General features: G+C 36.8%; 1 protein-coding gene across 1 annotated transcript in view; it reads left to right on the forward strand.

Annotated features, from left to right (window-relative positions):
- GNAI3 (guanine nucleotide binding protein (G protein), alpha inhibiting activity polypeptide 3) overlaps positions 1-7,795 on the forward strand; it is a 43,830-nt gene extending 36,035 nt beyond the window's left edge. Inside the window, exons 7-9 of the mRNA XM_008566564.1 lie at positions 35-188; positions 5,710-5,922; positions 6,014-7,795. Coding sequence (XP_008564786.1) covers positions 35-188; positions 5,710-5,900 — 345 coding nt within the window. The 3' untranslated portion in view covers positions 5,901-5,922; positions 6,014-7,795. The remainder of the gene's footprint in view (positions 1-34; positions 189-5,709; positions 5,923-6,013) is intronic.
- The last annotated feature ends 6,138 nt before the right edge of the window (positions 7,796-13,933 follow it).

Below are 13,933 nucleotides of genomic sequence, written 5' to 3' on the forward strand. Positions count from 1 at the left end.
GCTATTTATCTATCATCCTTTGTTTCTTTTTCAGAACCGAATGCATGAAAGCATGAAACTGTTTGACAGCATTTGTAACAACAAATGGTTTACAGATACTTCAATCATTCTCTTTCTTAACAAGAAAGACCTTTTTGAGGAAAAAATAAGGAGGAGTCCATTAACTATCTGTTATCCAGAATACACAGGTAAGGGATCACAAAACATTTTATTGGGGGTACACATCTTAGATCAATACTTTGGTGACGTTCCTATGACTGCCTTTTGTTTTGAATAATTCATGTATATCCTTATGAAGAGTGTTCAGTGGTAGTGGTATAGCATTAAGCGTGTGATTAAGATCCTTTAAGTCTAAAAAGTTATATCAGATATAATCAGTTTTCTGTGTTTATTTTAAATTTCTATCCTCATTTTTTAAGGAAAATAAAGAAGGGTAAAAATTAAAATTGGGTATATATTCAAGAAAATACAAGGATAAGATAGAGTCATTGTGCTCAAAAAAATGACATCTAGTTGCAGAGAGAGACACACATGTAAATAATTTTATTGTATATAATGTGCGTTAATAGAAGCAGAACAGAAGGAGTGGTTATCTCTGATGGGGTCAGTGTAGTCTTTTTCTAGAGGAATTGATACTTGCGTGAGTTATTAAGACAATGAATTAGAAATCATTAGGCAGATGGGGGAAATAAAAGCACCTTAGAAGAAGGGAATTGAATATATGAAAATATGGAGGTTAAAAAAAATGACGATTCTGGAATGTAGAAGGAATTTGGTATTACTGGAGTTTAACGTGGTCGGAGTGGTCAGGGATCAACTCATAGAGGGCCTTATATCTCCTGCTGAGACCGGAACTGCTGAAGGGTTTTAAATGGGGCACATGAGATAGTAGAAACTGTGCTTTAGAAATGCTGTGAAATAAATGATAATAAAGATAGATAGTGGGGGAGCTGGATTAGTAAGAACTCTTTTAGGATGCAAATAGAAACTTTTGATGAGCATCAAAAGATATAGAAGCTAAGGGCAAGAATGTAGACAGGTCTTAGAATGAAATTAGAACTAGGAAATAGTGGGCCGGCCCGGTGGCGCACTGCTACAGTGCGCCGCTTGGGAAGCACGGCGTCGCTCCCGCCGAGGGTTCGGATCCCACATGCAGACCAGCCGCTCACTGGCTGAGCGAGGAGCGGGGGCAACACCGAGGGTTGCGATCCCGTTGCTGGTCCCGGTCCAGTACGGGCGCAACACTGAGGGTTGCGATCCGTTGCCGGTCACGAAAAAAGACAAAAAAAAAAAAAAAAAAAGAAAAAGGAAATAGAATGCTATCAGGAACCCTGGAAGCTTTCTTTCTCCACATCTGTTTTCTGTCCTCTCTGTATATCTTCTTTATTCTCTCTCTCCTTACCAACTTTCTCTGTTATTCAATTTATGTGATAAAAGATGGCCTTGCCACAGTTTCTGTGTCTCCTCAATTAAAAAGACCAGGCTAGACTGGAATTGTTGGACCCAAGTTCACATTCCTAGGAGAGAGATTTTGGCCATGATTAAGTCAGGCAAAAATCCACTGGTTAGTCAATCAGTTGAGATCAGGGGTACAGACATGACTGCCAGGGCTATACCACTATGAAACTTGTAGATCAGAGTCAGGGATTTCCAGGGAAGTGGAACTCTTATTAACTGGGATACTTTAAATGCTTTCCATAATAAAGTGGAAGGGTGTAGCAAGAGTAAGGAAGTAGGAAGAGTTAAAGGTACTCCCAAATTTCTATCTCGATTGGGTGCTGGTGCTGTGATCTGAATTCATATTTAGGCATCTTGATTTTGAAGTGTCTGTGGAACATCCAGATGGAGATATCTAATAGGCAGTTATACATGTGGTCTTGGAGCATGTGGAAAGTTTAGGGTTAGATATTTATTTGAGATCATTAGTAATTAAAACATGGAAATGGATGAAATCACCTAGGGAGATGATATTATAGAATGAGGCGAAAAAGGACCATGGGTAGAATAAGAGAGAATACCAGCTTCTATTAGCAGGAGAGAAAGAAAGGTTTGTAAAGCATACGAACAGAAGAACCAGGAGGGCCAAAGAATCCTTTTTTTTTTTTCTTAAAAAAAGATGACCGGTAAGGGGATCTTAACCCTTGAGTTGGTGTTGTCAGCACCACGCTCACCCAAGTGAGCAAACCGGCCATCCCTATATAGGGATCTGAACCCATGGCCTTGGTGTTATCATCACCACACTCTGCCAAGTGAGCCATGGGCCGGCCCTGAGCCAAAGTATCCTAAAAACCAAGAAGAGTTTAAAAAGTGAGTAATCAAGAATGTCTCATGTAGATAAATAAAGTAAGAGACACACTGAAAAATGGCCTTTGGAGTTAGCGCTTAGCAGGTTGTTGACCGTTACTGAGAGTGATGGCAGTGGAACAGTGACAGCAGAGCTAGGTCCAGTGAGTAACTAAGTGGGAAGTGAAGAAATGAAGACCGGTGTAGACTACTCTTGAGCAGTATGTATTAAGAGGGAAGGAGAGGTTTAAGAATGTTTATAGGTTTAGGGGTAAGATCCTATAGCAAAAGAAAAGTTATAACAAGCAAATATAATTGATGGAGCAAGATTTGCAAGCTGATGAGAAAAGAAGGAATTAACAGTCGAGGTAGGAGGAATGGGTAAACAAATTGTGATATATATACAATGAATATTATTTAGCCATATAAAGAAACAAAGTACTGAAGGATGATACAAGTTGTATGAACCTAAAAAAAATTATGCTAAGTCAAAGAAGCCAAATACAAAAGGTCACATATTGTATGTTTCCTTTTATATGATATATCCAAAATAAGCAAGTCCATAGAGACAGAAAGTGTATTGGTGGTTACCAGGGGGTGGGGAGAATGGGTACTGATTACTTAATGGGAATGGGGTATTGTCGTGGGGTGGTGAAAAAGTTTTGAAACTAGAGAGGGGTGGTGGTTGTATAACACTGTGAAAACGCTAAATGCTACTGAATTGTACTCTTTAAAATGGTTAAATGCATGTCATGTACATTTCCTTCAATTTAAAAAAAAAATTCATTCTACCTAGACTGTAAATTCCTTCTTTTCCCATCTGCTTGCAAATCTTGCTCCATCAATTATATTTGCTTTTCATAACTTTTCTTTTGCTATAGAATCTTACCCCTAAACCTATAAACATTCTTTTTTTAAAAAAAGAATAAGACTTTATTTATTTATTTATTTATTTATTTTGTCTTTTTTACTGACCGGTAACGGGATCGCAACCCTCAGTGTTGCGCCCGTACCGGGGACCAGCAACGGTATCGCAACCCTCGGTGTTGCGCCCGCACCACGCTCAGCCAGTGAGCGGGAACCGGTCTCCACATGGGATCCGAACCCTTGGCGGCGGGAGCGCCGCCGCACTCCCAAGCGGCACACTCTCCAGTGCACCACCGGGCCGGCCCAGAATAAGACTTTATTGAGAACACAATGGTTAAATGTTTTCACAGTATATTAGCTCATTTAATTATTTTAAGAGTCCTGGAAAGTAGACCTTATCCCCATTTTCTACAACAGAAGTAGACAAAATATCTTGGCTACTCACATCTCCCTTCCAATTATCAGCCCCCAACTTCTCATTTAAAAATAAAATTGAAACACAAAGAAATCTGATCAACTTTGGCACGCTAAAGACCCATTATCTTTTTAAATAGGTGGTGCCCTATTTAAAACAGTCTATTTAAGGTATTATATCACTTCTTCAGGAGAAAAAAATCTAAAACAAAGTACTGAAATCAGTTAACCTTAAAAAGAAAAAGGCATGAAATCTAAGAATGATAAATGTGACATCCAGCACTGGCACAATATGTGAAAATTACATTTTTGTACACAGAAATGCTTGATATTGTACAGTTTGATTATATCACTTATAAATTTTTTCACCTCCACCTGATTAAATGCACTGTCTAACATCACGTCACTAATTGAAATATATAACTTTAAAAACTCCTATCAACAGAATGATGAGAAATTCTATACCTCAACAGTGTTTGTGATCCCACCATTTTGTGAACTCAAATACTTGATATTTTGTTTAAACTAAGTTACAACTTTTTCATTTTTCAGCAGTGATTAAACAGACACATCACCCAATCCCTAAAACTAGATTCAACTTTGCTGACATGAAGGAAATTGTTTCCAGAATCTCACTCGTGAAATTGAGAAGACCTTTATAATTTATTTTCCCCTCAAGTTCCCTAAAACGTTCTTAACTCTCCTTCCCTCTTAATCCACGCTGCTCAAGAGTGTTGACAACTTCCCACTTAGTTACTCACTGGACCTAGCTCTGCTGTCACTGTTCCACTGCCATCACTCTCAGTAATGGTCAATGACCTCCTAACTGCTAACCCCAAAGAGCTATTGACTTTTGAACAGGAAGGAAGAAGATACCTCTAAGAACAGAAGTACAAATAAGTGCAGATATAGGTAACTTTTTAAGCGAGGCAGTGGGTTAAAAAATTGAGATGTAGTTTAAGCCCCATGGCCTATATTTTCTCAGGGAAGTTGGAAATGTGGTTATCTGTTCAGAATAAGGAGCAGAGGGAAGAGAGAATTAGGTGAGCTTATAGAAAGCGGCCAAGTTTTAGGAGAGGGAGAGAAATCTTAAGGGAAGTAAAAGGATTATATTTTAATTAATATTCCTTTCTTTCTTAAGCTCTTTGTTATCTAGTCTTCTTTATATACTTAGTTGTTGATAATTCTTGTTATGCTTAACATCACTAAAAATAGCCTCTAGGGTATTGGAATAACTGTGTATTGTCTTTGTTGAGTTTCCCTGGCTTTACAGCTAGTTGCTAAGGCTACTTGAAAGGCTCTGTAAGTAGACAAAAGCAGGTGATTAAGAGTGTTAATTATAAGGGTTTACTTTTAGGTCCTTACCCAACCCTCCCTAGCCCTTTAAAAAAATAAATAACAGCTTTAATGAGATATAATTCACAAATCATAAAATTCACCTTTTTTTTTGAAAGATGACCGGTAAGGGGATCTTAACCCTTGACTTGGTGTTGTCAGCACCACTCTCTCCCAAGTGAGCTAACCGGCCATCCCTATATAGGGATCCGAACCCTTGGCCTTGTTATCAGCACCACAGTCTCCCAAGTGAGCCACGGGCCGGCCCTAAAATTCACCCTTTTAAAAGTATATAATTCAGGCCACCTTCTCTTTTGCAAATATTTGTTTACCTTTGGTTATTTAAATTATTGCCTAAGACTGAGGCTAAGCCCCCTCAAAACTGTGGAATCATTTTGGAAAGCAGAATGACTTACTCTTTTGAATTGCTTATTACAAGATCACTCCAAGGTGCACAGGCTCTCTCTGATCTTTTAAACAATTGTGTTCTGTAGAAATGCCCTTCTACTTCCCTAGTTTCCTTTTATGCTTTCTAGATTTTTTTAGCCAAGAAATCTAAATGAAAGGAGAAAGAGAAACTTAGTTTAGTTTTCCTCAATTTTTGTGTGTGATTTTATTTCAGTTACAATGAGATTCTGCTCTCATGAAGAATCTAGTGATTATAGAAAATCTTTATAGAAATATGGAATTATGTCTTTATTCAATTAGGTCATGTTCCCTCTTTTCATAAGTAAATGGCGTTGGCCTGACTTTTATTGAGTTCAGGTAGTTGTTATAATTTGAACTGAGAATATTGGGTGTCTGTTTTAGGTTCCAATACATATGAAGAGGCAGCTGCTTACATTCAGTGCCAGTTTGAAGATCTGAACAGAAGAAAAGATACCAAGGAGATCTATACTCACTTCACCTGTGCCACAGACACCAAGAATGTGCAGTTTGTTTTTGATGCTGTTACAGATGTCATCATTAAAAACAACCTAAAGGAATGTGGACTTTATTGAAGAGTGTGGATGTTAGTAAAAGGTAGAACTTTGAACAATTTAGTTATAGTGCTGTAAGTGAAATCTCTTGGCTTTGTGAACTTTTTCTAATTAGGAATGTTCTTCTTTTCTAGTTACTACAGTGTGGAGTGTTGAGACCAGACATCTTTTGCTGTCTCATGGGGCAGCTACAAGCATGAATGGGACCAAGAATGGCAGCAGCATGCAGAATCTTAGCACTCTTTAGCACAATCTTCTGTATTAGGGAACTTTTAATTGACATGAGATGCTAAAGTCAGACTTTGGAATTGGAACAACTGTAAAGTATGATTGATCATCAAGATACCACTTGGATTTCATAATCTCAAATGTTTAGGGCAGATGTGAAGTTGAGGTGCTGCATTCCAGAACTTCAATATGTAGCTTACTCTTTTTTTTCCTTCCTAACATAAACCACTAGTAGCTCATTTTTAAAGTTTTTTTCATTGAGAAGAATAACTTTACTAAATTTTATTTCTTTGTTTGCAAAAGAATCTTTATTAAAACACAATCTTAACTATGCACATGATGTGACCAGATCATCTTGAAAATTTTCCTCTTAGTAGGAAGTCTTTGTTTTTAACTCTTGGTATCGTCAAAATATAATATTTCCATAATTACTTAAAATTATTTCCAGTTATTGGGGCTATTAATTATAGCTTTTTTGGATGAAATTTATATTACTATCCTGCTCAAAGTACCACTATGGTTTCTAAACTGTAATTACATTGGAGAGTTCTGCAATAAGATTCTAGCTCTCTCTTTAACTTATAGTTGAAGGTTAACCTTGTTTATGCTGATTACCAAATTACTGGATAAATGTGATGTCATGTGATAAAGTCAGCTTCTTGGATACAGACACACCCAGGGCAGCTGCCAATTAGAAATGCAAATTCCAAACAGAATGGGTGACTTTGCTGCTACATATCTACTAAATTGACCACTTCGATTCTTGCTTGTTTGTCTCAGTCATAGGGAGTTTTATACAAGGTGCCCCATGTTTTCCGACTATGGCTTTTTCTGTTGGGAGACATCTAAAGTGTATTAATAACAGTGCATGCTTTTACTTTGTAAATGTGGTGCCAAATCCCTGTTTGCCATTGTTTTTACTTTAGCAATGTTAACTGTAGTAATCCTTAGTCAGTACGTTCTTTTGCCGAAACTGTCGTATTTTGGGACTTTCTTCCACTTTGTCACGTGTACAGATTTTAATCTGTTATAGTTGGCAGCAGTATTAAAATGGTGAGTAAAGAGTCCAGGTTTGCTCCTGTTTGTAACTAGTCCTTTCTGGAAATATTGTCTTCTCCTTTTTGCCTCTTCTGAGTGTGCTTTGGCCTTTGTCTGAGAATGGGTTTTAGGTAAAAGGGTTCCCTGAAGGTTTAGTCCTTTGGTGTAATAGTATTACACCAAACCCTTAGCGTAGGACTAAAGGTTTTCTGTCATATTGGTGTACAAGTGATATGCAGTCATAATCCCTTTTCCAGATTTACATTTTCCTTGTATGGAGAGCTATATTCACTTCAGCCTGCAGATCCTTTGTACAGTGTACAGCAGATGTCATTAAATATTGAATGGTCCATTGGAGGAAGGCAAATGAAGAGAATGCATTTTGAGCATTTCAAATCAGTAGTTTGAGCAGTGCCTTTTCGGATTCAATCTTTTCAGGGTTTTTTGGTTTTTTGGCAGCTGGTCGATATGGGGATCTGAACCCTTGACCTTGGTGTTACAAGGCTGTGCTCTAACAAACTGAGCCAAACAGTCATCCCTGGGGTTCAGTCTTTTTGGATTGGATTCTATTTCATCTTTTAATGTGTGACTTTCACTAGTTTAAAAAAAATAAAAGGTTTGTTGTCATCAAAGAAAGCAAACCAAAGCAGTTCAGTGCCTTTGTTTGTAGTTTTTTTCCCTTACTTTTTTTTTTTTCTTGGAAAACCATAACTATGCAGATGGTATAACTGTATGATCTAACAAAATTTTCTTTAGGGGTGGGAAAACTTGATCTGATCAAAAAGATAATTATCAGCTTCAGTTGGCGATTGACATAATGCCCATAATGTAAATAGGGTTGATAGTTCTTATTCATTTTAAATAGGTTTTCCTTCTTGTATTCTGTGTATAGGATCATCAAGAAATGAGGACTGGTAGAATACTGCTTTCAACTCTAGTCCTTCTATACTCTGGGTTAATGGGATGGTGGTATTGATAATCTAAAATAACAGATAATCCAAAAAAGTTCAGTTTGAAATGCATTTTGTATTTTCATCTGAATACGTCTATCTGATGTGTTTGTTTTTTTAGCCTTCTGTTAATGAAATACAGTAGTTCCCCACTTTTCTACCTCTACACCATTTACACGCACTCTCCATTTACACAAAGATCACCCTTACCCCACCATTCCAAATAATTTACTTAAATACGTATTTCTTGAGGGCACAGGAAGCAGTAAGTCAGCAGTTTTCAAATACGACTTAAGTTAAAATCACCTGGACACATCTCAGATATTGACTCTTGGCTGGTGGGTTGGCAATTTATAAATTTTAGGAGATAATGCTGATCATCAACTAGGCTTGTAAATCACTGATTTATAATTTGAAGTAAAAGATCTTTTTTTATAGCAGAGCCAGAATGTGGGGATGAAACATCAAATTTACTAGCATAAAGAAAAAGGATTGATATTTGTATACAAAGAAGCTAAAAGTTGCCGTGTGTGTTGTCTCTGGAGAATGCTGGAGGTTTGTGATTGATGGTGTTTCAGAATTCAGGTGGCCAGGCTTTGGACCATATAAGAAAATTGAATTTTAATGATGAAAGAACAGTAAATAGACCCTAGCAGGAAGGATTGTAATGATAGCCTTATTTTTTGACAGCTACATCTTCTCTTCCTGATTAAAACCTTGGGCAGTAGAATTGCTGTTAGTCTCTATGTAAAGAGGAGGTATTCTCCTTAATGGACAGTCTTCCCTAAACTTATAAATTCAGACTTATAACAGATTTCTTCTCCTAACATGAAAATTCCAAAAACCTTTACAATTATCCCTAAGTGGATCTTGAGATGACATTTTCATCTTTGACAGCTTGAATTCTAAATTTCTAGTTCAGTGTATCATTTTATTATTTTCACTGAAGGATTATTATTTTTACCAGGTGCTTTAATAGATGAACCAAATTTTTAAAAAACTGTTTTCTTGCCTTATTTCTTATTCTCATATGTATTCTATTTGTGCTATATTAATGTACATTTTAGACTATTTAAAAATAACTACTGGTTTTTCTAATTCATTCACTCACCCCATATTTTTATATCCTGGCTTCTGTTCTCTGATTTGTAGCTGTGACTTTCTTTGGACATTGCTTGCTTGGCCTGACCAGTTACTTCATATATATTTATCCATTTGCTTAGCATGAGTGAAATAGTTCTGGAGTTTCCTGTTGCAAAACTCCTTGCTGTATTGCAGTTATGTTTAAGGTAAAGTCAGTCTCTCATTCCAATTAACAGGTTGCGTTTGATTGATTTTTCTTCCCCTTCCAGATGTTAAAAAAACATCACAGTCCTCTACTCATTTGTACAAAACTGAAACAGCTGTAATTTCCTTTAGTCATTACTTGTGGAATCTTTCCTTTTTATATGTAATTTTGACTTTAAGAACAAAGTTATCTTAGTTTGTCAGTACTGCTGGGTAATTATTGTGTTCTACTTCAGTCTTCATAGTACAAATCAGAGATCTGACCTGGACCAGCCACAGCTCTTTACATAGCTTTATGGCCATCATATTTTGTTAGGATGCTCCTAATCACAAGAAAAAAAAAGCAGGCTGCCTAGAGGCCTGAAATTCAAATTTGATTTTGCTGTCAACTCTTCAACTCTCAGGTAGTAAGAAAGGTTTTATGAGGGCACTGGAGGACTAACTTCCTATCTTTGTTTAGCTTTTAAAATCTCCCCAACCCCCACCCCCAGTTTTCTCATTACCTCTTATGGACTCATGCTAAGGACAACATACTTAAGAACAAGTCAGGGCAGGACAGTTTTTTTCTGATATCATGTCAGGCCTAAGCCTGGCCTGACTCAAGTCTTCTCAGGAGTAAGAGGTGATAAGGAATGTTACACAGTAGGAGATACCTGGAATGCATGATTAATCTATACAAATTCCCTGGCTAAACCCTAGTCAGTTAAAATGTCTGAATCAGATCCTGGGAATATATATTTTTAAATAAATCCCTCAGGTGATTTTGATGCAACCAACCTGGGCAAACACTGGGGAACAACTGAATAGGACCTAATATTGGAGATCAACACAAATATTAAAAATAACTCAGTACACACATAACCTCAAAATCACTAGTGAATGAGTTATTGTTTACTTGCCAATAAGTAAGAACCTTTTGTACATGACTTAAAGGGCCTTCTACCAAAAAAAGTAGTATGAGGACTGTTTGGTCAAAGAACATTCCTACATTTTAGATACAGAGTATTTAGTTTTTATAAAAATTAAGACAAAACTAGGAACTTGGGGTATCCAAACATTTATTTTTATTTCATTTTATTTCATACGTCAACTTAAAATCCTGTGACAGAGGTGACTGTATATGTTGTAACATAAATATTCTTTACAGTCGATGTATAAAGCACAACTACCTAGCTCTAAATTATAGAATGAAAGTCTCTTTGAATTGCCTTGTGAAGTGGTGTAGGTAAGGATTGAGGAGTCAAATGTTAAAGTCTTTGTATGCCCAGTTCTAATGTTTTCTCTTCCTGAAATTTAGTGGGAATCACAAGGTAGTAGAAATAATCAAATATTAAAAAATATTAATACACTGCTGGGATACACTGTCTCATTGTCTTAGCATTCACTAAGCTATACTGTCTTCGGCAGCTGGCATATTACATTCTGTACAACCTGATTTACCTATGTCCTCCTATCCTCTACCTCCCCCTTCCCTTTGATATTTCTTGGCTTATCCAGACATTTTTATTACTAAGAGGCTTATTTGTAAGAGAAATTCTCAGTAGACATTAAAAAACACAAGAAATTACTGATTCTTTCAGTTTATTCTTGCTCATGTAGCTAAATGTCTTGAGACCTCTGAGTCTTATGAGATTGGAGAGTTGTATGAAGTACTGGGTTCTGTTTTTTCTCTGCTTCCAACTAGCTCTGAAATCTTGTATGGGTCACTTTCAGTCTTAACATCTCTCATCTCTCATCTGTTATCTAAAGATGGTCTACAGTAAATTATTCCTACCAGCTCTGATATTCTGTGGTTCTGGTCAAAGAGAAAGTACATATTTGAAAGTGCTTTGTAAATGTTCTTTATGATACTCAGGATTATATTTCACTCCAAAAAAAGTAATATTCTAAGGCAACACCAACGAATGTATTCATTGTAGCTGGTGGTCTTTTCAGAACATCACTTTCCCCACTTTCGTTTTGAAGATCTGAAATGAAGTTGAACTATAAATTCCTCTAAAATTTGTGAAGTAGGATGAAAAGATCTTTGCTTTGTTTTACATTTCAGTCCAGTTTTTTATTTTCTATTCATACGAATGCTTTTTCATGGCCAAAAGGCAGAAAAATTCACTTCTGCAATCTCCAGTATGTTTGACCTTACAGAAACGTCTTCACGCTTTTACCTAGCAGGACCACCAAAGGCTCTGGCACACTTGCAGTCCCTGGCCCACCACTGAAGTCCTACTGGAATCTGTGCTCAGGGGGCTGTGCCGGGTAGAGAGGGCAGTGGGAGATAAGAACTCTTCACCCTTCACCACCTTCTCCACCCAGCATGGCCGGCACACTTTGTTCTACGGCACATCTCCAAGTGGGTTTTGAATGCTGCTATGTCTTACCTTGAGGATGGGAGGGGAATACTTTGGTTTGGACTACTTGGGGTACATGAATTTTATTATCAGGGTAGGAAGTATTACAAGTAAATGTCTTATATTGTTTTTAAGACTGAATTTTTGTGTCTTATCCGTCCAATATCCATAGAAATCATGAAAGTGTTATTTCCAATTATAGTGTATTTTTTTCCATTTTTAAAATTGTGGTAAAGTATACATAACAAAGTTTACCATTTTAATCATTTTTAAGTATATAGTTCAGTCGCATTAAGTACATTCACACTGTTGCACAACCTTCAGCATCATCCATCTCCAGAACTTTTTTCATATTCCCAAACTGAAACTACCCATCAAACAATAACTCCCCATTCCCCTGTTCCTCCCAGCCCCTGGTAACCAGCATTCTACTTTCCTTGTTTATGGATATGACTATTTTAGGTGCCTCATATAAGTGGAATTATGTAGTATTTGTCCTTTTGTGTCTATTATACTGTATTTTTGTAAAAAAAAAAACAAAAAACAACCTGTGATCAGATTTATGTGAAATGTATCCTAATTTACATTTTGATTTATTGTCAGCAGTGTCTCTTTAATCATGCTGTGCTAGAGAAGTACATTATGGTCTCTGCTCTCTAAGGATATGAACAAGAAATTATACCTTCAACAAACAAGCAAACTTATTTATATTTTTGTGAATTTATTGTTATTTTCACTTTCCATTTTGAGATCTATTTGTCTTAGTTTGGAGGTGATTTTGTTAAATATCCATAATTTAGAGATGGCATAATAACCAAGAATTTGGTTGAGAATGGGAGGAACTTAGAAGAATGAGAAAATGACTTTGATTTTATAGTGTATGGTGGGGCTGTTGGTAGCATGATGTCTGTAGAAAGACCACTGGCTTTGGATTTAGAAGACGTGTTTTATAGCTCTAGTTCTGCTACTTCCTAGCTGTGTGACCTTGATGAAGACACTTCCCTAAGCCTCAGTTTCCTATCTATAAATTGCTAATGATGAGCCTGGAATATTTTTAAGTTCCTACTGTAGCGTTCTAAGAATTAAGGTTGCAGTGCCAGAAAATAGGGTTGAGTATTTGTTTCTGATCTTGTCAGAATCAAAGAATTTCTGATGGCTTATAAACGTATATGAAATTGAACAGTGCAGTGTAAATTTAAAATGAGACAAAAGAAGAGAGAAACACAGAGTATATAGCTTAATTTTGGTTTTCATCTTTCTTAGCCATTTTATACAAAGAGGACTTTTCATGCACACAAAATGTCCATGCAATAAAAATAAGCCAATTTTGTAGAAGTACAAATGCACTTTTCCTTTAGCTCTAACAGCATAAGGTTTGGGAACAGTCTTTGGTTAATGCCTTTCTTGGAAGCCTATCAAGAGCATTGAGGTGAAGTCCTCTTACCATTACTCAGAGGAGAGCCCAGTATGGGCTAGGAGTTTCAGAAAATTATTTCAACTTTGTTCAAAGGTAACAGGTGAAGGGATGACCAGGGCCTCAAAGTTCTATTCCATGTAGACTCGCTAGGAGAGTTTTAGCTTGAAAACATAAGATCGTCGTAACCAGACCCTGACCTCAGTGAAAAACAGCTATAGAACATATTGCCTTACGTGGTGCTGTTTCCCCCTTCATCCTTACAAACCAAGGTGGCTTGTGTGAATTTGTTTATAAACCAGTTAAAAGTTGGTATATCTACCAGAGAAAGCATACTAAAATAAACCCTGTTTTATTCTACTATAGATTTGTAATTGTTCTGCCAAAAGACCTGTCCCACTGGCTCTGCTTGCATACCAGTACTAGGGCAGGTTCCATGTGAACATTAATAACCTAGGAGCCTTTTATAGTTTGGCTCACAACCTTTTTCTACCTAGATTCAAAAACCAAGGAAAAGTCAGTAAGTGCACTAACAATCTGGTATGATTTGAGGGAAGCTGGGGGTATCCTATATGGAAATGGAATAAATGGGATAAGGTATATTTAGGGCACGAAGGGACAAGATCATAGCCGTAGTGAGGGTTCTTAACCTGGGGCTTCAGAGCTCCAGAGAGTCTATAGATAGAATTGTATTCAGTATGCTGGTTTCCTTTGGGATTCTTTGAATTTTGTTTTATGCATTTAAAAAGTATTCTGAAAAGAGGTCCATGAGTTTCATCAGAATGCCGGAGA

This window comes from Galeopterus variegatus, unplaced genomic scaffold (assembly GCF_000696425.1).
Source record: "Galeopterus variegatus unplaced genomic scaffold, G_variegatus-3.0.2 Scaffold16, whole genome shotgun sequence".
NCBI classification, from domain to species: Eukaryota; Metazoa; Chordata; class Mammalia; order Dermoptera; family Cynocephalidae; genus Galeopterus; species Galeopterus variegatus.